This window comes from Nelumbo lutea, chromosome 2 (assembly GCF_056320005.1).
Source record: "Nelumbo lutea isolate HS-2025 chromosome 2, American lotus-T2T, whole genome shotgun sequence".
Classification (NCBI taxonomy): Eukaryota; Viridiplantae; Streptophyta; class Magnoliopsida; order Proteales; family Nelumbonaceae; genus Nelumbo; species Nelumbo lutea.
The window spans coordinates 37,553,860-37,576,890 of NC_142685.1; the positions used below are offsets into that span (position 1 = coordinate 37,553,860).

The 23,031-nt window shown below is 36.8% G+C and overlaps 1 protein-coding gene across 4 annotated transcripts in view; it reads right to left on the reverse strand.

Moving 5' to 3' along the window:
• Nucleotides 1–23,031, reverse strand: part of LOC148869921 (Trimeric LpxA-like enzyme) — a 63,190-nt gene that overhangs the window by 35,659 nt on the left and 4,500 nt on the right. For 2 of the 4 annotated variants that reach the window (XM_088969398.1, XM_088969400.1), the window contains 6 exons: nt 20,675–20,989; nt 18,759–18,866; nt 13,203–13,392; nt 11,639–11,901; nt 5,795–5,927; nt 645–721 (listed from right to left, as the gene is read on the reverse strand). In XM_088969398.1, the coding sequence (XP_088825524.1) occupies nt 645–721; nt 5,795–5,927; nt 11,639–11,901; nt 13,203–13,392; nt 18,759–18,866; nt 20,675–20,989 (1,086 nt within the window). Of the gene's footprint in view, nt 1–644; nt 725–5,794; nt 5,928–11,638; nt 11,902–13,202; nt 13,393–18,758; nt 18,867–20,674; nt 20,990–23,031 lie in introns of all 4 variants that reach the window. The other 2 variants (XM_088969397.1, XM_088969399.1) reach the window with 1 other exon arrangement.

Consider the following 23,031-nt stretch of genomic DNA (forward strand, 5'->3'; position numbering starts at 1 on the left):
CCTGTTTTTATTCCAAAAAAAAAAAGAATAAGAAGGGGCGGAACCCCTGTTTTTTGTTCCAGCAGCACTGCAGCAACAGGAGCAGCAGGGGCGGAGCCCCTGTTTTTTGTTCCAGAAGAAGAAGAAGAAGAAGAAGAAGAAGAGAGGAGGAGGAGGATATCTCTTAACTCGTTTGATAGAATTCATCTTCGAATATTTTATCTATTATAAACCTTAAAAAGATAAGAAATTAATAAAAATTTTATTATAATATAAAAGAAATAAAGATAATGATTTGGTGCATCGTGTCTATATTTATATCATAGACTTAAAGTATAAAAAAATATTAAATATGAAAAAATTACAATTGTTATAGAAACATCATATGGCGTTTGGGCGAGGCGAGACCCAACAAGCACATACACGCCTAGGTGTCGCCTTGACAACTATGTGTGTGTGTAACAATAATAATAAAATCAAAAAGAAAATCACACCATGAATTGATTGGGGCTGCTGTTTGTACAGAAACTAAGGAGGTGACAAGCTTATGTATAAAAATATATAAACAACTATCGTTTCCAAAAGTGGATTTACAAACATCAGAAGCTAAGAATATATAAGGTAAAAATGGTAGAGTAAACAGGCAATAGATCTCCATAACTAACCTCAGCAGAGTCCCAACATTTTGTATCAGAAGACTCAGACGTCAACTCACCATTGGAAGCATCCAGAGTGCTATTAACTGCTGAAAATTGAACATCTAAAAATAAAAGCATGTCCTGATACAAAATATAGAACCCTCACTACACATGCAAACTCTCCAATAGACTCATCCATATTACAACTAGGACTAGGCCATAAATATCCAAAGAATAAAATAAAAACCTGAAAAGGCATATAAATTGGAAATAATATATACACAATATATTTCACCCTTCAAAATAAATTTCAATCAAAATTTAATTATAATTGACAAAACTAACTGTATAATTTCAATTGCATATTAGAAGCGAAAAGACTAAAGAGCAATTACATGGTACAATCGAAAAAAAGTAGGGCTGAAAAACACGAGAACACAGGTATGAGTTTGAGAACGATTGTTTTATGAAAAAAAGAATGCCAAAGGTTAGCTCCATATCCAATCTACCTTTCCCAGAACCCCAGATAGCTGGGACCCATTAGAAGCAAATAGAATGACAAGTTCCCTAACAAACTCTATACTTCCAAATCAACTTAAACCCCCAGATATATGCATAATAATATAGACACGGGTATGGAAAACAATAGAAGAATCTTCATATCGAAAATCCAGAATATGTATATGCAGTTATCTTTTTCGATGCCTGTTTTTGACATAGTATCCCTTCAATACTCGTACCCTCCAGTTTATAAAAGTTGATAAGTTTCTTCTATATGCTTTGATCGGTTAAATATTTGTATGTAGAGTGTTCTATTTTTTTATTAGGGGTAATATGGTCCTCTTACCTGTCGCTTATGTTTGCCCTAATACAGTAATGAAATGACCTTCCACCCCACTATTCTATTGGCTCCAATATTCTGTTTTATCCCTTCTCTCTCTTTCTCTTCTTCCAAGAATTCCAACTCAGAAAAAATGGTATCAGAGCAATATTTCTGATTCTACAGACTAATCTCTTCTCTTCCTCTCATCCCTCTCTACCTTTTGATTGACAAACACATAGAGAAAGTGGTTAATTTCTGGACTGATCAATAGGTAGTTTCAGCCTCTTTTCTTCCTTTTTATTTATTCTTGGTTGCTTTACAAAGAAGATTTGTTGTTGTGAATGTACAGCACAAAAAAAGCGCAAGGGGCATATTGTACCCAAGGCGCAAGGCGCAAAGCGAGGCATGCACCTTTCCAAAGACACAAAATGAAAAAAAAAATGCTAAAAATTAAAAAATGCCAAAACATCATTAAAAAAGCCAAAAATTCAAAAAAAAACAATAAATTTAAAAAGTTATTAAACATAATACTAATTAAAAATATAATCTGTAAAACATGTTAATTAAAAAAAAACACAATGTAAAACATAATACAAAAAAAAATATAAACAGAAAAACATATTAATATTAATTAAAATATTAAACATAAAAATATTTTAAAACTTAAGATACATAAACATAACATGTAAAACATATTTAAAATTAAAATTTAAAAATAAAGTCAAGCATAACATATAAAACATATTCAAGCATGTAACACTCCCAATCTCTTTATTCTCTTCCTAATTGCATTACTCCAAATAGCTAATATGATGTTAAACATTATGCATTCCTAATTCTACGAACCGCCTTTGTACCAAGCCCCTCAAGGCAACCCCAAAAAGTCACTTGCCTTATGAAAGTGCTCTGCCTGGAGGCTAGGCAAGGCACATACCTTAAAATGCAGCTCGCCTGTGCACCCAGCCACGCCTTTTAGATCACTGGATAAGAAGAGACATAATTGTATCTCTACCCAGCTCCCTTTCATACGCAGGTTGTACCTGCATGTTTAGGATTTCTGTGAAGGTGTCGGAGTGTTCCACAAGCTTGCTTGAGGTTTCTGTGTGATGCAACAGTAATTAGCCCTAGTGGAGCTCTTGGGTATCTAAAAAAATGTGAAGTTGTTTTGTCTTGTTTATGCTTCCCATTATAATGTTCTGTTACTGTGCATTTTTTATGACCAGCAACTAGTAATTTACAACACCTTTCAAGTTTTGGGTTATGCACTTGTGGTTCAGGTGTTTAATAGAGTGTCTGCTGCAGCATTGGTGGGCCCAACGGTATATTCGATGTTGTAGTCGTAGCCCATTCATTTATACATCCACTTTTTTTCTGGTAGCTAGTTAGTACCTGATGATTGAATAGATGCTCGAGACTCTATTGGTCCATGCGAATGGTGAACCTCCGGCCCATGAGATAGACCCTCGACTTTTGGACTGGTAGCACCAAGGCCAGTGTTTTAAAAGTGCAAGGTACTAAAAAAACGCAAGGGCCATTTTGCGTGCAAAGTGCAAGGCACAAACAAGGCGCATGCCTTGTTGAAGCAAGGCGCAAAAATGGAAAAATTCTAAAAAACTCAAAAAATGCTAAAAATTTCAAAAAGAAATGCAAAATATTAAACACATTATTAGTTAAATATACAAACTTAAATGAAAAACATATTTAAAATCAAGCATGACATATAAAACATATTCAAGCATGTAAACTCTTAACCTCTATATCTTCCCAACTACATTAATTCAAATAGCCAATGTGATGTTAAGTGTTATGCATTCCTGATTCTATAAGCCTCATTTTTACCAAGCCCCTCGAAGCAAGCCCAACAAGTCCATATCAGGATCTTAAATTCTTAATCCCTATAAAATAAGGTTTTATAACTTGAAGTGTCTTTTCAAATATCTTTTATTTGAATGAATGAATAACCAACATTACCAAATTCAATGGAGCGTCCCTGATTCTAATAGCTAATATGATGTTGTTATGCATTCCTCATTCTATAAGCCACCATTGTACCAAGCCCCTCGAGGGAAAAGCCCAAACAAGTCCATATCATGGTCTCAAATTCTTAATGCCTACAAAAAAATGGTTTTATAACTTGAAGTGTCTTTTAAAAATATATTTTATTAAAATGAACGAATGAGCAACATTACCATATTCAATGGAGGGTCTCTCCACAGAAATAACCCCAAAACTTAACATGGCCACCAAAGATCATGGTTTGAAATGTCCATAATATTCCTAATATTTCCATTTCCATGGGTAGCGACACAAAATCTTACTAGAATCAACAAATTCCCTAGTAAACACTAACAGCACTATGTAGAGTACAAAGGATAGTATTATAACATAATTTGATGACAATATTATAGATATGTAGAGTAGCAATGTTATTACCTGCCTAAAGTACTACACTAACACTTTGCGTGAGCTCGATATTCATTTCAAGCATAAAGTTAAATATTAGTTTTGTAATAGATTATTTGGTTGATCTAGAAAAATCATTTGCATTTCCATGAGTTTAAATTTTTCTTGAACTCGTTCTATCATGTAGTTTTGAATCTTAAGGTTTACATGACAACTTCACAACATATTATTTTTGTCTATCTTTGTTTAACGATTTGGAGAAAGATAATATTTTAAAAAGGTGTGCCTATACTTCCTTTATCATTTTATAAAATATCATTCTATATTTTTGCATATTTACATTGTTTCCATAGCTCTTGTAATTTTTATAATATCTCCAACATGTTTCTATGGTTGGATCACCAACATTTCCACCGACATCAACATTTTAAACCCTTCCAAAGATAATCAACCTAGCCACATAAGCATGCAAAAGTACATCAAACCAAAGGAGCATATGCAGCAGTAAACTACCAACTAACTTTATCCCAACCCTTATCTTCTTCCTAGGCACCTTAATTCTCTTCAGAATTCACTGGAAAGATTCATCAACCCCACTCTTTTGCAAATTTCAGCATCATTCCCATTCATTAAGGTTGTGAACCACCCTATGCACTTCCTCAAGCATACCCACTAATATCAGTAATTTAGGCAAAGTTGACTCCTCTTGACTTTCTCCATCTCTTTCCACCAGTCCCTTAAAGAGTCTCTTCAGCAAAAGCATTTCCATCTGAAAAAAAATAGGCATGAAAAATATGACAACGCATTGTAGGACTTAGCTAATTCCAAAAGTTTCCTGTTTCTTAGAATATTATAGACAATTGACCATCTTCATTTTGCAAGATATTGACTCCAATAAAATAGAGCATCCCAGTGCACAAGGCTCCCACCAATGCGGGGTCTGGGGAGGGACAGATGTACGCAGCCTTACCCCTGCACATACAGAGAGTCTGTTTCCAAGATTTGAACCCTGGTCAGCCAGGTTGCAATGGAGCAACCCTGGTCACCAAGGCCCGCCCTCAAGATATTGACTCCAATACAAAACCCAATAACTGACTCCATAAATTGAAGTTCTATTTTTCTTAGACTAGACCATTTGACATAACTAATCATCAACAAATTCTTGACAAAAGACTCAAATGCAAACCTTTGTTTGATCTCTTAATGATGTCCTATGTTTCTCCAAATGATCCAAAATTTAAAGATAGGAACAAGATTCATAGAACCACCACTCACCCAAAATCCAGGCCACCCCAATGGTTAGATGATGAGATAAAAGTGCAATCTGTATAAAGATGATGAGGTATTCTACTGGAGTTCCACTCTTCTAGATTAGAGTTCTGAAGGGTGTAAAAGGGAGTAAAAGGGAGTTGCAGAAGTGCAGTCTAGAGCTCTTGAGTTTTTATCATTTCTGATATACTGTATCATGTCCCCTTCATTTTCACAGCATCAATATAAAGCTCACTAAGTTACCAAACAAAAAAAGTGAGCTAAACATCCTGAACAAACTTGTGGGTACGTAACTGGTTGTTATGGAGAAATTAGTAAGATATCCACCATCTTTCAGTAACTTTTATAGGTTTGGGAGTAATCTTGTAGATTGCATTGTCATCACAAACACCTCCGTATAGGAAACAATACAAGCATTTTCCAAAAGCTATTCTCAGAAGATAGTTGGTCCAAAAATGCCCTTGTGTCTCCAATTCATGTCTCAAGCCCCACACCTTCACCAGACCTTCAGAGACTTTTAATCTTAAAAACCATTAAAAAACTCAATGCAAAAAATGCAATAAGGTACATTAAGAATCATACGGAAATGTGGACTACGCACATTTCCACCATATCAAATGACAATACAGGATAAAAAACAATCTAGAAAATTAGGTTGGAAGATGAAGCATTAGTAATTTACATGGATTTTCTGCAACTCCACCAGTACTGTCAGCATCATACTCAAGCTCCTCATCACTATCTTGTTTTGTTGGTTGGGGAAGTAGAGATACCTTTGAGTAAGCAGGAACAACACATTGTTGCCCAATTACAATCTGTAAAAATATAAGAAGTTAATACATAGAAGCACAGCAATAAATTTGGAGAAAAGAGGCAGTCAATAAATCACCAGAAGAATGAATTTTTCAACCTGAACATTATACTCCAAAGAAAGCATTTATTGAAAAAATTGTAAAAAATAATAAAATGATAGATGATAAGCCATGCTATCCTTCTATACAAGTCACATATATGACTTCAGTTTGATTTGTGGGAAAAAGGTGAGAAGCTTATATGTCATTATTATTGTGACTAAGATGAGAGATAGCCTACACTATTATCGTTTGACCAAGGCGGTCGAACCGTTCAACTCGGTCACTGGATCACGGGTTGCACACTTAATGTATGTGCAAACTTTCAGAGGCCATAACTTTGCACTCAGATGTCCGATTGGGGTACTTTTTTATTTTGGGTAACTTCTTGAGATCTATGCATCCCAAGGTGTCGAAGCCGCATTACCCCATTATTTTTTCCAAAAAAAAATCCTGTTTTGGCCTCAAATTGCAACTTTTAGCATTTTTTACAAATAAAAATTTTAAAAATACAATTTGAATATAAAATGATGAATATACTACATGTAAAATAAATTTGGACACTATTTATAGATAAAATGTGCTTATACATGTGTGTGTATATATATACTATATTTGCTGACATGGCATGTCTGACATGTTCAACCTGGCCGGTCAAACTGGTGACCCGTGACCCAGAGGCAAAAACAGTTCAGCCTCCAGGTTGGATTTTAAAACATTGGGAAAACCAGACCTGGTGTTATAAGAGGAATCAATGTAGGAGCAGGTCGATGCAAAATGTATTATAAGTATATGGTCAGGTACAAAGAAGATGAACACAAGAAGGTTTCTGCCAAGAATCCGACCATTAAATCTATGCCCACTCCAAATACAGTGTAAGGCACTCAGGCTGTCAAGTCCACCATCCCTCGAATGATGAAGAGTTCAATTCTCAAGAAGAGTCTGGTTCTGGTTCTGAATCATCACCCAAAAAACACCACCAGCCGACTCGAGGTGCCAATTCAAACATAAAGTTGCGTCTTCAAAGAAGACAAAGAAGAGAAGAGAGAGAGAAAGAGAGAGAGAGAGAGAGAGACAATGTGAGAAAGGCTCAAAAGTATGCCAGCGACACCAGCCATTGCTTACTGCTGTATTGAACCCTCAAAGACTCCAAAATCTGAACCAATAAGGGAAGAACTTAAAATTTTGTCTAATCAACGTATTTCTTCTTACACCTTTTCTTTTCTTCTTTTCCTGTAATAAAAATAGGGGTTCAGCCCCTACATTTTTTTAATTTTCTTTTCTTTCTTCTTTGTCTTCTCATAAATATGTTGATTTTCTAGACTTAAACATGAAGTTTATAAAAATTATGGATAGTTATTAAGGAAAGATGGTTATGGAACCTAGGGAACTACTCTAGGATCTGTGGTTTTTACTTAAAAAAATCCATCGCATAGGCGACAAAGCGCCCCTTGTCGCCTAGCCTCACCTTGAAGCCTTGAAAACTATGATATACATATGGATGATGTGTCATGGCTTGACTCATCCAACCCGAACAGTTGAACCGTTGACCCATAACCTAGAGGCAAAAACTATTCAGCCTCCAAGTCGGTTTTAATTTATCTTTTAAATTGAAGTAGATTATTTAGCCTAATAATATATCATTGATATCTCCATTTCAATATAATTATTTCTTTAATTTAATATAAACATATCTAATGTATATAAAATAATAGTCAAATTGAAATGGAAATAGATACAAATAAAGTTAATGAATTTTAGGCAATTTAGTGGAGTAATGGAGAGGAGAGAGAACTAGTGGCATGAGTTATTGAAAGAGAGTGTTAATGGCATAATTAATGAGAAGAGATAATTAAAGGAATTGGTGAGAAAGAGGAGTGAGTTAATGGTGAACTAATGAGAGGAAATTAGTCTTAAAGCTGATTGGCCACTTTAGTTATTCTGTCAATTTTAAAATTAGACAAATTTAAAAAAAAAAAAAAGAACAGCAAAAAAAAGATAAGTGCCTTTCAAAAACAACCAGAAAGCAGGAAAGTGCCAAGTTGGCATGTTCCCTATTCACCAAAGGATTGGTACTTGGTCCTTGTTTATTTGCACTAATAATGGGTTAATTAAATACACAATTAGGTTAAATAGCGTATAAACAAGAGGTTTTAAAATAATGAAGACTAAAAAAGAATAAATGATTGCCTGTCCAATTGCCATTATTCCATCCTAGTCAATGGGGTAGTTAATGATTTTTTCCCAGCTAGTAGGGGTCTGAGACAAGGTGATCCTATGTCACTGTTCCTTTTCACTTTAGTCGCCGATGCTTTTAGTAGACTCCTCTTAAAAGCAGATAGAGTCGAATCTCTAAGAGGGTAGAGAATAAGTAGAGACAGAGTTTCAATAACCCATCTCCAATTTGCAGATGACAGAATAATCTTTTGTGAAGGTTGTGATTTGATGGAGGTAAGGAATCTGAAGGATTTAATAATTCACTTTGAGAGGGCCTCAAGTTTAAAGGTAAATTTTGAGAAGAGTTGTGTTGTGGGAGTTCACTTGAACAGAGAGGAGTTGGAATCTATAGCAGCCTTGCTAGAATGCACCTGCTCTCAGTGGCCTCTATCCTACCTAGGGCTTCCATTAGGTGCAAATCCAAAGGAAAGTAGGTTCTGGAACCCGGTGGTGGAAAATTTCGAAAAAAGATTGGCAACTTGGAAGAGAAACTATATTTCCAAGGGGGGTAGAGTTACATTGATTAAAGCAACTTTAGCCAACTTGCCTTTATACTTCTTGTCAGTCTTTAGAATTCCTAAAAGAGAGGCAAAGAGGTTGGAAAAACTAATGAGGGATTTCTTATGGGAACCTAGTGAAGAAAAAAAAGATCACTTGATTAGGTGGGAGGTGGTGTGTCGGAGTAAGGAAGGAGGCCTAGGATTAGGGAACATGGTGAGCAAGAATGAGGCTCTTTTAGGTAAGTGGCTTTGGAGGTGGCCCCTAGAGAGGGAGAGGTTGTGGCATGTAGTAGTGAAGAGTATCCATGACTGTTCCGAATCAGGTTGGGATGCGGGAGTATCCCGAAGGGCTTTGCTCACAACACCTTGGAAGGTCATCTCTGGCATTCTCCCTAAGTTCCTCAGTTTTGTAAGGTACGATGCTTGCTTTGGAAACTCCATTCTTTTTTGGGAAGATACTTGGGTGAGCTCTCAACCCCTAAAAGATTGTTTCCCTTCTCTCTATTCCATCTCCCTCTTTAAAAAGAAACCCATTTCTTGGTTCCTTTCCCACCCGGTTTGCCCTTTGGCCTTAAATTGGGATTTTGGGTTTCGAAGAGGGTTAAGGGATGAAGAATCTCTTTGCATTTCAGAGCTGTTGTTGCTTCTAGATTCAGTGTGTTTAGACCCTCCCTAACCCGAATAAAAGAGTCTGGTCCTTAACCCCGGTTGGATCATTCACTTGTGCTTCTTTCTTTAAAGCCCTTTGTTCCAACCCCTCCTTTCAGGTCTTTCCCCATTAAAGAGGTATGGTCGAGACCAATTCCCCCCAAAATAGCAGTGTTCTTATTGAGAAACCTATTATGGTAAGATCAATACTGTGGAAAACTTGCAAAAGAAGAAACCTTTTATGTGTTTGTCCCCTAATTGGTGCTCTCTGTGTAAAGTGAAGGGTGAGGACTGTAACCATTTGCTGATAATCATGCTCCTTTGCTACCAATATTTGGAACTGGGTTGTTTCATTATTTGGGTGCAAATGGAATTTGCCCTCTGAAGTAAAGTTGTTGTTCACTCCGGCTGCTTTTGGGAGATTGACAAAAAGAGGGAAGCTAATGTGGAAATGTATCAGAGCTGCTACGTTGTGGACCGTCTGGGAGGAGAGAAATGCTAGAATATTTCAAGAACAGGAAAGAAGTCTTGCTGAAATCAAGGAATGCATATTGACAAGGACTATCTCATGGTTAAAATCTTCACACTTGTTGACAGATTACTCCTTTGATGACTTAAGGAGAAATTAAGCTGCAGTGGCTGCAATAGTCTCTACCAAGATCAAATCACAAGCTGAATGGATTCCCCCACCGGATGGTGTGGTAAAATTGAATTTTGATGAAAGTTGCCAAGGTAACCCAGGGCCATCGAGAATTGGTGGGATTCTGAGAGACAAAGACAGCAATATGTTGTCTCTATTTTCAGGACCAGTGGGTGAAGGTGATTTAGTAAGGGCAGAGCTACTAGCAGCGGTACAAGGTATACAGATGGCTAGTCAAATTGGAGTGACCAATCTGCTAGTAGAAGGGGATTCCAAGGTAGTAGTAGGCTGGCTAATTAGCCCAGAAACAGCTTGTTGGGGCTACAGGGATCTGTTAAAGAAAGTTAAATGGATGACAAGGAATATGACTGTCAGGTTTCAGTGGGTCAAAAGATTAGCAAATGCAATGGCTGATTCTCTGGCCAAGCAAGGGGTGTCAAGGGGATATCTATTTTGGGCTACTTTGTAATTGTGTCTCAGTAGAAGGGGATTCCAAGGTAGTAGTAGGCTGGCTAATTATCCCAGAAACAGCTTGTTGGGGCTACAGGGATCTGTTAAAGAAAGTTAAATGGATGACAAGGAATATGACTGTCAGGTTTCAGTGGGTCAATAGATCAGCAAATGCAATGGCTGATTCTCTGGCCAAGCAAGGGGTGTCAAGGGGATATCTATTTTGGGCTACTTTGTAATTGTGTCTCAGGCTTGGGATTTTTGGTGTATATGGTTCAGCCCTAGGGGGGGTAACATCTCGTGCCTCTTTCTAGGCTGATTGTATTTTCGTTATTTGATTTAATAAAACCACTTTCATTTATCAAAAATAAATAAATAAATTTAATAATAGTAGGAGTGCAAGTCAAGGTGAACATAGACTTGGGATTGGAGACAGAAAAAATTCAAAGAGACCTCTTATACTACCTTGGTTCAATAATTCATGATAAGTGAAAGATTAAGAGGATGTCACCCATAGAATTAAAGCAGGATGGAAAAATGGAGGGGAGCATCTGGAAACTTATAAGATAGGTGAATACCACTTCGGCTAAAAGGAGAGTTCTATAAAACAGTTGTAAGGCCAGCAATGTTGTATGGAGTATTGTATTGGGTAGCCAAAATGCAACATGTCCAAGGTGTAACAGAAAGACGAATTTTGATATGGACGAGTTGAAAAACTAGAAAAGACAGTCAGAAATGAAGTCAGTCAAAGGAGCATAGGATTATTTCCTATAGGCAATAAACTTAGAAAGTAGATTAAGATGGTTTGGCCATGTGAATGGAAGACCATCAACAGCACTCATAAGAAGTTAACTGTTACAAGTTTAAGGGGTTAGATGATCTAGGAACAGAAAGAAAAGGGTATAGGTGATGTAAGCACTCATAGTTCAACAATAGCTATGGCACTGAACAGAACAGAATTGTGAAACAATACTCATGTAGCCAAGCCCATAAAGTTGGGACAAGATTTAGATGATGATGATGACTTGTATGTATGTTATTCCAGGCTGGACTGAAAAGCATTTGTATTACAATGTTTGTACAAATCATGTTCTAATTAGTTTATCATATGAGAGAACAAATATTCCAATCTATAATGAGAACTAAAGCTTAATCAAAATGAAAAATCATCATATGTTATCATCATTATGGTACTAGACACATGCATAAGAAATATGTACCTTGAAAGATAAAATCACTCCAGATTCCAAAACAGCTCCTGTCTTTAATACTACCCCATCACAAACTATTGCATGCCTTAGCTTACAATCATCTTGAATGGTCACATTATTCCAAATATAGGAACCTTCAATGGAAACATTTGATCCAATATTACATCCTTCACCAATAACGGAATTTGAGATTTTAGAGTTGTCACCAATGCTGGTATTGTTCCCAACCAATGTAAAAGGACCGATTTGTGCAGAACGTGATTGCTTTACCTCTGGAGAAGATAATTGGGCTTAGTTAACATGAAAATGCTTAAGGAAAATAAGACAAACAATGAACAAACTAGCATACCACTCTCAATATCCTTTCCTTTTATCAATAATAAAATTATTCATTGAAAAGGAATGGAACATACAAGGGGTATATACAGGCACATACACAAAGGAAAATAAAAGAATCAAAACAAAGAAAGGTGAGGAGAAAAAGAGAACCATCCATAAAAAACAAGCCACAAAACATACAAGTACCCTCACCAGATCTAACACCTCTCCTCAAAAAAAAAATAAAAAAAGGAACACACACCACCATACTTGAAGAATTGATACTTTAGCCAATTCTCAATGTCCAAATTATAACAAAATCATGTTAAGAGGTCACTAAAATGAGGCCATAGAATCTTCAACCATCCATCAATATTATTTCTTACTTATCAAGTTCCAAAATTTAAAAGGCCCCACATTGAATAAGAAATCAATTCACGCATGACACGGCAGCAACAGAATTGGATGGAAACTCTGTATAGCCAGGAAAACAGTCCACCTTTTAGAGAATAAAACTGAAACCACTCTGATAGGCAAGATGTCTATACATTTCCCTAGTTATTACCAATTTGGAACTGCTTCTTATCCATTCCAAAATAATTCTTATCCAGATATTTATCTTTCATGAGTACCATATTTGGCATTATCAACAAAACAATTTTGGTGTGGGTAAACATGTTACCATAAAACAAATAATTTTTTTTTATCAATAACTGGAATTCATTAGATTAAAAGAATTTAGTTACAGCGCTCCAAAGAGAGATAAACAGGCTTAACTCTCTCCAGGAAGATAACAAAAAAGAAAAAGTTACAGAACATCCGAAAACATTTGATCCCTTCCCACCCCCTGCTTTGCCAAAGCATCAGCAAATGCATTTGCTGTTCTCTTGACCCACTGAAACTTGATTTCCACTCCTCTAGTTAGCCACTTAATCTCCTTCCTCTCATTAGCATATTTCCAAAGTCCACTACCTTCTTGTAACCAACTCAAGACCATAAAACAAATAATTAAGTGGAACATCATCATAAAAATAGAAGTAATAATAATATGAAAATTAAATATTTTATGATATTGAATAGATGTTATCATATAAATTTTTTTTGCTACATCAATAATCTAATTGTAACATGAAAATGCAAGTGAAAATATCTCCACCTACTTAGGCACACAATATCTAGAGAAAATAGGATTTTTATTTATTCATATTAGAAGAGTGAATACTGAAAACCAAGGTTCTGTAACTTCTGGCCTTACCTGATGCTTTGTAGATCCCCTGTCTTTCCAATTTAGTCATGCAACCACCAAAAAATTGAACATCTGGTACCAAAGGGTATGTCCACCTCTGAATTATATCCTTACTGATGGTGTCATAGCTTCTGAAATTATCTACTCTAGCGGCATAGCTAGAATGGATTTCATGAGTGAAAATTTTGTATCCCATAATCTGAAAGCATAAAGAAAATTTCAAGAGTAAATTTATAAAAGTATATAAATCCATCAAAGAAGCTGCAAAAAGAATCAAAATATCAAAAGAACAAGAGTTAACAACACAAGCAATTTGGATTTAATCCAGTCTTCTTAATATGGCAAGTTTACACCATGTCATAGAAGAGATTAACCAAAGCAAGACATAATTAAAGTGTAAACATAAAAGGCCAGGCAATATTATAATTAGAATCATCTCTAAACAAAAAATATCAAAAATTATGGAATTATTCTCATTAGAATTTGGCTACGTTTCTCCTTGTGGGATTTATAGAGTTAAGAAATACAAGGATTTGAAGAGATACAAACAGAAATTTTTAATGCATCACTTTGCTTTACAAATCTCATTTTCTCACTCTGTACAGGGAGCTGTAGTCAGCTGGATTTAATAACCCTGAGACTTCGTATAGAGTCATCTATCAAAAGAAATAATCTTGCAGTTTTAGCACCTAGTCCACAATTAATAAACCAATATCAGCACATAGCTTCTTTACAATTCTATACTTCACTCAAAAATTCTTCTTTTTATTCCTTCTAGATGTTTTGATGGTTCAGATAAGTTCTGTTCAGAAGGAGGGGGCGAGAGAGAGAGAGAGATAGAGAGAGAGAGAAGAAGAAGAAGAAGAAGAAGAAGAAGAATAGAAGAAGAGAAAAGAGAATTCTGTCAAACTAGAGTCTCACCTCTCCCAGTCGACCATAACATTTTATTATATTAAATAAGGGTACAAAGTCAAGTATGCCCCTACTTAAGTATGCGTCAAGTAATTTAAAACAAAACAGAATTGACAAGTCACTATTTAAAGTATAATGAAAAGACTAAGTTACCCCTACTCAACCGACTCTAACAGTCCCCCTCAAGCTGGAGAATATATGTCATATAATCCCAGATTGTTACATATATAGTTCACTCTCCCTGAACTCATACCTTTTGGGAAGAAGTCTGCCCATTGATCATCCGAACTCACATGCTTTGTGCTTATCTCTCTAGTAAGGACTTTCTCCCTTACAAAATGGCAATCAACCTCTATGTGTTGTGTCCTCTCGTGAAAAACCAGATTAGAAGAAATGTGGATAGCGGCTTGGTTGTCACAGTACAATCTCATAGGCTTGTTGATTGAGAATCCAACTTCTTGCAAAAGATTTTTCAACCATACTGATTCACATGTGGTGTGTGCCATGGCCCTATATTCAACTTCAGCACTACTCCTCACCACAACAGTTTGCTTCTTACTCTTCCACGTCACCAGATTTCCTCCAAGAAATGTGCAATAACCTATAATGGATCTCCTATCAAACACCGAGCCTGCCCAATCTGCATCTGTATACCCAACTATCTCAAGACTTCCTCCTGGCTTGTACAACAACCCGCAACTTGGAGCTCCCTTCAAGTACGGTACAATTCTAAGAACTACATTCCAGTGATGTACTCGAGGGTTTTGCATAAATTGGTTCACCACACTAACGGCAAAAGAGATATCTGATCTGATAATGGTTAGGTAGTTCAGTTTCCCACTAACCGTCTACATCTTCCAGTATCATCAAACATTTCACCCGCATCACTGCTCAGCTTATCATTTGGTTCCATGGGTGTTTCAGTTGGTTTAGCACCTAACAATCATGTTTCTACCAACAGATCAAGAACATATTTTCTTTCACACAAATTTATACCTTGTTTCAACCTAGCAATTTCAAGACTGCGGCAACTCTTCTGGTAATTCTAGGACTGCTGCAATCTCCATTACAGGTGCTAGGAAGGTGTGGTAGCCCTAGGTTGGTGGTTCCAAGACTGTTGTCACCATGAGTGACAGGCCTGTGGTCGTGTGGTGGTGTTTATGGTGGTTCAGACCCTCTACTGAGCAGTTTCAAGAGGGGTTTTTTGTTTGTTGACTAACAGTTATGGTAGTTGGCTAATAGTAGTGGTGTGAAAAATACTAAGTTTTTTTTTTTTTGATGAAGGAGATAGTCGAATGTGTCTGAATGGTGATATACGTTAGGTTTTCTCGTGGTGGCTAGTTGAGAGAGTGTTGTAAGATGATGTGTAGACTGCTGCAGTGTTGACTTAACAGCAGTAATCTTTTTTATTTTTGTTTTTGGTTGGTTGATAATTCAGAATTAGGAAGGGGAATTGATAGTTCCTTGTATTGAGACCACAATGGCAACAACTGGAGATGGTGGTAGACTATTTAGGTGTGCAAATGACATCAATTAAACTTAATGGTGAAATTTATGTGCCATGGGCCAAGTTGGTGGAGGTTTTTCTCAAGGCCAAGAGGAATGTGAAACATGTGAAGGAGGATAAACCATTAGTTGAATCTCCAAGGTTTGATGATTGGGAACAAGAGGATGCCTGATTCATGACATGGTTTGGAATAGTATGGAACTGAGGGAAACATGGGATCATGCCAAGAAGCTTTATTCTAGACAAGACAATACTACGAGAGTATATCAATTCTATTAGGAGTATTTTAATTTGAAGCAAGGAAATCAAACCCTTGAAAAGTATTATGCCAATATGAGGAACCTTAGGAATGAACTCAATATCTATCATCCCCTAACTTCAGATGTCAAAATTCAGCAATAAAGAGGGAACAACTTGATGTAACCAAGTTCTTAGTGGGATTGAAATCAGAATATGAACCAATTAGAGCACAAATATTGGGAGGTTATGCTCTTCCTACACTTGAGGAAGTATTTGCTCGGCTCCATAGGATTTCCCTGGGACCCACAAAGAGTACTACAACTTTTGATAGATCAATGTTTGTTGTAGTGAGAGGAGGTGGACATGGAAATAGAGGGGGAGGACATGCATTTTGAGGAGGCCATGGTAGTCCTATGTTTGGTAGTGGTAGTGGAAGTGGTGGAGGTCGTGACTCAGGGGTAGGCCATGGTAGAGGAAGAGGGAACACTACTAGAAAGTGTACACATTGTGGCAATGAAGGACATACAATTAATTTCTGTTATGATCTACATGGCCGACCTTCCACATGGGCTAACCATGTAGTTGTTAGTGGTGGTGAAGTGAGTGATAATCAACAAACAAATCAAACACCTTTCACATCTACATCTACTTCCATGAAGGAGATGATGAGTGTCCCACAAGTGAGTATGAGAGGTTCCTTTAAGCCGCATCACAACAGAACACTACTACCTTGCACATTCAAGTATGGCTTGTCTGCATCCAAACCTTCTCACTGGATTATTGATTCCGGAGCATTTGATCACATGACCGGGACTCCAAATGTGTTTTCTTCCCCCTCTAAAGCTTCCTCATCACAAACTGTTACCCTAGCCAATGGTTCTTCTCCTCCCATTTGTGGTGTTGGTAGTGTTGATACTTCTCTTTCTTTATCCTCTATTGCATACCCAAATTCCCATTCAACCTTATATCTGTTAGTAAATTAACTAAGTCTCTTAACTGTTCTATCACTTTTTACCCTTCAAGCTAGGCCTTCTTCCATGCCTAAGTCTTCATGTAGCATAAGCTCTTCTCCCTATGGGCTTGCATCTCGGCCCAAGTGAGGCACTTAAAGGATTTTTTTATTGAAGATAAAATAAAAATTTTATTAAAAGAAAAATAAGTACGAGAGACCAAGAGGGTGACAAGAAATCACCATACAACTTCCACAACAAAGCTAAAAGACTTCAAAATCAACAACAAAAAATGAAACCAGCCAGCCCCATCCAATACAAAACCAGAGACAAAATAAAACTAAACCAGAACTAAACCAGAACAACATCCTCGACCCATAGCTTGAACCACTACACAATGCTTTCACCAAAACTTTGAAGGCAGCAAAGTGAACCCCCACCCAAGCTCAAATCTGTTGATGCGTCTCAAAAGCTTCCCTTTCACCAAATGGCTGCTTTGCAACACCCGGTCATTCTTCATCCACTATTCCTTCCTCTCCCCCTTCACCTTCATCCCAAGCCTTCCCCCTTCCCCCAAAAATCTTGATTTATTAGACTCTTCCCTTCTATTTCTTTCAAATTGTTCAATTGCTTTTCTAACCACTGCTTCCACCACCCCCCCCCCCAACCCCAAGAATGAAAAATCCAAGAGACTTCCCAATTTCCACCTGTCTATCTACTAGTCTGTCAATACCCACTCTTTCCTTATTAGAAATGCCCTCCTTAGGAGACTCTTCATTTCCACAGCCCCCTAATTTCCTTCCCCCCCCCCCTCTCTCCTTTCCCCTTCTTCCTCAGGAAGAGATTCTGCAGCTGCCTTATTTTCCAACAATCCGATTTTTCCATCCTTCCTTCTCAACCACCTTTTCGATGACTTCCTCGGCTACAATCTCTTCACCCTCCTCTTCTGTAATCTCTAGCTCAATTTTTTCCTTCTTTTCCTTTGAGGACTCCACATCTATTTGATTGGGTGGAAAAGAATCTGAAGTCATGTTAGTCGGATCTAAATTCAGAGCCATTACCTTATTTCTGTCTTTCGGTGAGGATTGCCCTTTAGCCTTGAATTTCAATCTTTTCCTATTGTAAATCCTCTTGAATCTGCCACTAGGACTGTCCTCGACAAGCCCTTCCTTAAGTCTGTGAAATACTTTAGGCGCTTAAAGGGTATAGTGAGCTGTACTGCTCCTTTTGGGTCAGTTGGACCGGATTGGGCTGGTCTCTAACCAGAGCTTTTAAGTATTAGTCTAGCTGGCCAAATGAACTTCTTAGACTGGTTCAACTTTTCCTCCTGCAGCCTAGCTAAGCCAGTTGCTACCATGACAGTGTTTGGCCTCCAAGTCATAACTTCCAATCTGATCCCCTCCATTAACAGCCCCACAAAACTCTCCACTAGGGCTTTCTCAAACCAACTAGAGACGCAAGTTGTTGTCTTCTCAAACTCTACCTGATATTCTTTCATCATACCCATCGGCCTAAGTCTGGACAGGAGCTCATCAAAGACCTTATATATGCACATTTGGGTGAAGAAGACATAGACTTAAGATCATTTGACCTCATTGTGCCCATCTCCTTTTTCATATTCATATTGGATTTTTGAAGTGGGTGCCAACAGTGAGACACCTGATACCAATCAAAAGAAAAAGAAAACAATGACACACCAGGACTTTTTTTGTCTGGATAAAAAAAAAAAGGTTTTGGTTTCTTGTATGCAACCTAATCTCCTAAACTTAACAATAAATATAAATAAATGGGCATATAACACACATGCACACAAAAATACATATATAAAGGGTGAGAGAGAGCGTCAAATGACCTTTAGTTGTTAGCAGATTGTTAATGTATGCTCATGTGGACATGTTTATTCATTAATAGGCATGGAGAATAGAAAAGAAAAAATGAGTAACAAACAAACCCTACATCATCAAGAAGCAATCCTTTGACAAAATGACGCCGAAGATGTTGATAGTCAAAATTGTCAGTGAAAAGACTAAGAACTTCTGGAGAGCAGATATCAATGTAGCAATCCTGCAAACACCACATCATCAATTAAAAGAATAACAGAGTTCTAGTTAGCAGATACAAATGCAATCAACAAACAAATAACACGTATGATCATTTTAAAGTAATCAAATCTTATTCCATAGGGTTAGGTGATACGCCAATGCTCTAGCCAACTCTTTGGCAGTTTGTCTAGAATTAGGGTACAAAGTAGTGTATTGTATCAGAGCTCAGCCCTGAAAGATGAGTTTTTTGTGCTTTTTATAGGCCTAAGGAAATGCTGTATTTATGGTAGCCTTTTTCTTTCATGCTTCACTATCCTTTTACCTTCTTTATTGATGTTTTATTAATAAATTCACTTGCTCTTGTCACCATAGAAACGATCAATATTCAAATCTTTCATGTATTTTCTTAGGAGACAACTTCAATTCATTTTCAATTTATCATTCAACAAACCCATACAGGAAACAGGACAAACCATAATTTCACACAGATCAATATAGGCATTCTGTTTTTGCTAGATTGCAACCTGTGCAAAAACTTAACCTCTATAATAATGACTTCTCTTGCTGCTGGCAGGTTTCTGTTGCTAGTTAGGAAATCAAAAAAGGATAACCTACCTACATGAATCAAAACAGGAAAACCTACAGTTTACCTGTTTCAAAAATAAATAAATAAATAAATACTTGCATTTTGTTATTAGCAATAAACATACATTGCAGTCTTGCAGAATATTTTATTTCCTTCTTTTCTCATTCTTGGACAAGTTGCAAAATTGTGTTGCATGTGATGCAAATGCTTACAAGAAGAAACTCAATAGATCTCAAAGGAAAAACTTAGAAAAAAAGAGAACAATTGGTGATTTTGTAGGCCTGCATAATGTACAGTCAACCAGAAAATAAGTGACTAGTTGAGCAGTCAATTCTTATCTGATTTATCTGAAATTTTGTTGGTGGTGAGTAGTTCCGACAAAAAAGTTTTCAGATTTGGTGGGGTAACCATAGAGTCATCTAGTGGGAAGGAATATGAAGGGATTAATGAAAGGTTTAGTGAAGGAAGTGAGGGGTTGCATTGATTGGGAAGAACCAGAGATCAGTAGTGGAGAAGAAAAAGAAGGGGAAGGATCTTGATATGTGCATGGAATGCTCAGTCACAGTGGTTAAGGGTGGGTAGAAGGGAGTTAGGGAAGAAGCTTATAAAGTCCAATATATGGAAGGATCTTGATATGCGCATGATGATGATGATGATGATGATGATGAAGCTTTTGTATATTAGTGTGTCCAAAAGTGTAAACAATGTAGATGGGGCTGTTTAGCCACTCACTGTACGAGAACTATACAGTCTATACTTATAAAGTCCAATATACGGAAGAGTGAAGTGATGGGCTAATGGGGATTGCAGATGTTGGATGCCAATGCTGTTGCAAAGCCACTCTGTGTGACAACCAGCAGTGGAATCAAGATTCTTTTGTATGGACTACTAAATTTTGAAGTAATATAATACCACATACATCACCTTACTATTCAAAGAAACAATATACTAAGGAATGAAAAGAAATAACATTTTTGACAAAACAAATTAAGAGCTTAAGACCTAGGCATGCATAAACTGTCTTACCTTTGCTTTTTCCAATATGCATTTGCAGTCACTACTACTTTAAGTACAAAAGGACCACCATAGTGCATGAAAGAGGAAACAATATATAATCCTTAAAAATCAAAACAACACAGATATTTCATTGTATAATGGTTACAAACATAACAAAGGTAAGCATTAGTAATAGAAACTTTAGAAACTTCATGCAATATGAAACCAGCAAAACAGGAATTAACAACCTGCTTGTCATTGTGCAGAAAAACACTGGGTTTATCTGCTAGCAATGTTTTATCAAGAGAAATGAAGCCCTTCAAATGATCAGCCTTATCTTCATAATATAGAAGCTGTTTTGTATCAGGATCAATTGCCATAAACAACTCATCATTACCAAGTCGAGTTTGGTGAGTCAATGGAGAAGGCTTTGACTGTTTTATGACCATGGTCATTACAGCGTTAGTATCTTTTTTCCTTCTTTCCTTGTGTTCTTGAAGTGCCTGTGTAAGGGACATGTTGCTCACTGTATCGCCACTTATAAGGACAAAATCTCCATGTATCTTCAGATGTGAGAGAAGATAAGTCAGATTGTTGAAATACATAAGCAAGTTGCAAGCAATAAACAAGTATAAGATAGACATTGGTTTCATTGATAACTAGTTGCTACATCATCAAGTTCCTATGAGGTAAAAGGACCTCATACATCCTTCCCTTTATAGTATCTCAATCTTTGATCTATTTCCTTCTCCAAAATGACTGAAACACTTGTCCAGTAGATATTTAAAACATTGACCAGGATAACTTCATCATCATTAATTTAGATTTGAAAGGTGTGATCCAAGGAACGAAATAGTATGATCAATAAAAATTGATGAGTAGGAAAACCAAAGACAACATGGACAGATAAAAATCAAGATGTATTACATAAAATCAGGTCCTGGAAGACTATTGGTATGGTGCTGGTAAGCTTTGCTCCCTACAACCTAGACATTATAGAGTCCTACCCCAGGTCAGAAAGAACATTATCAACATTTCTCTATTCATGGAAGTTTGGTAGTATGGAACCTAATATTAGGTCCCTTTTAAATTAAAGAATCATATAATGTCTGCTTCTTTAGAATATTTGAGGATGTTATCATTTTCCCTAACCAAAGGGATGAAATTGCTTGTAAAAAGGAACCAAAAAGAAAGTTTTCAGTTAGATCCCTCTATCTGTTTCTTGGATGCAAGCTGCATTTGGGGAAAGAAGGTTAACCCATAGGGTCTGGGCCTTTGTATGTCTCCTACAATGATAAGGTCCTAACAATCAACCACCTAAACAATAGAGAAATGCAAGTTCATAATCTTTGTAGCAAGTATAAAGCATCTAAGGAGACAGCCAATCATCTTTCCTCCTTTTCTCCAGCAAAATCATACTTTTGGGAGCCCTTTAGTTCCATGTTTCAGGTTTCATAGGTTGCTCCTCATCAATGAAGTGATCCAATATTGGCCTCATGCTTTGATTGGTATCCAGGTGGAGCTTTTCCAAATGCAAATGTTGGACTATTTGGAAATTTTATAAAGGAAAATTGCTTATTCACGTGTGGATGTCAATAACCTTATCATGGTTTGGGCTCTTGCTATGATTTGAAATGTTCTAAATGTAAAATTTTGTCCATACTTGGGTAAATATTTTGGTAGAAGAGGGCAGCATACTGTAAGATTTGTGCTCCAGGCCATTTTTGTATTCCTCTCAACCTACTAATAAGAATTTTTTAATACTCATCAAAAAAAAGTTAAAAAAAAATGAACTTAGAAGCTTTCAACTTTATTCTCATAACTGTTCTATGCCATTGACAGAATGATGTCCTGGAAAAATATGATTTAATTTACTTTCAATCAATAATGCTACACTGGAAGTCTGAAACAACCTTCCAAGAGACCACGATAGATGGTGTTTAAAGAAATAAAGAAAGAAGTACTGGAATGTAAGAGGGCATTAAAGAAAGAAGTAAAAAAAATCCATCAGGAGAGGCTAACCAAACTCTAGCATCCTCCATATTGTGAACCAAGAAAGTTGAGTCAACAAGGGAGTTACAAACATTATATCCCTTCTAAACCCAAAATCCCACCTTAAACCCACCTAGGGAAAGGTCCCAAAAGTTGAGATAGATTCAAGTGTGCAGTTGGAAAGAGTGTAAAGAACAAGGTATTGCACTTTAAGGGGAGACTCACCCAACCAACCAAAAGAGAATTCTACTCCCACCTCCCACATCAAAATGAGTAAAAGTGAGAAAATTTGGGTATACATCTTGAATTGCTTTCCAAGGAGATGCTGAAGTGGGGAAAGGAGCTGAAGTACATGTTATGAGACAAAAAAAAAACATGGAGATTGATAATTGAAATAATATTTATATGATTTTTCTACATATCATGCTTGTGGTGAGTGATCCTAGGCTCCCCATAAATATGGCACCCTTCCATAGGACCATAGGTATACATGTATCATAGGTGTGCATGTGTCCACATGTTTTGAGACAAAAACATGGGCATTCAATTCTTCTCCTCTGAAGCAAATCACAAGTGTTAATGGAGCCACAAATTCCAACTCAAGCCTGAAAAG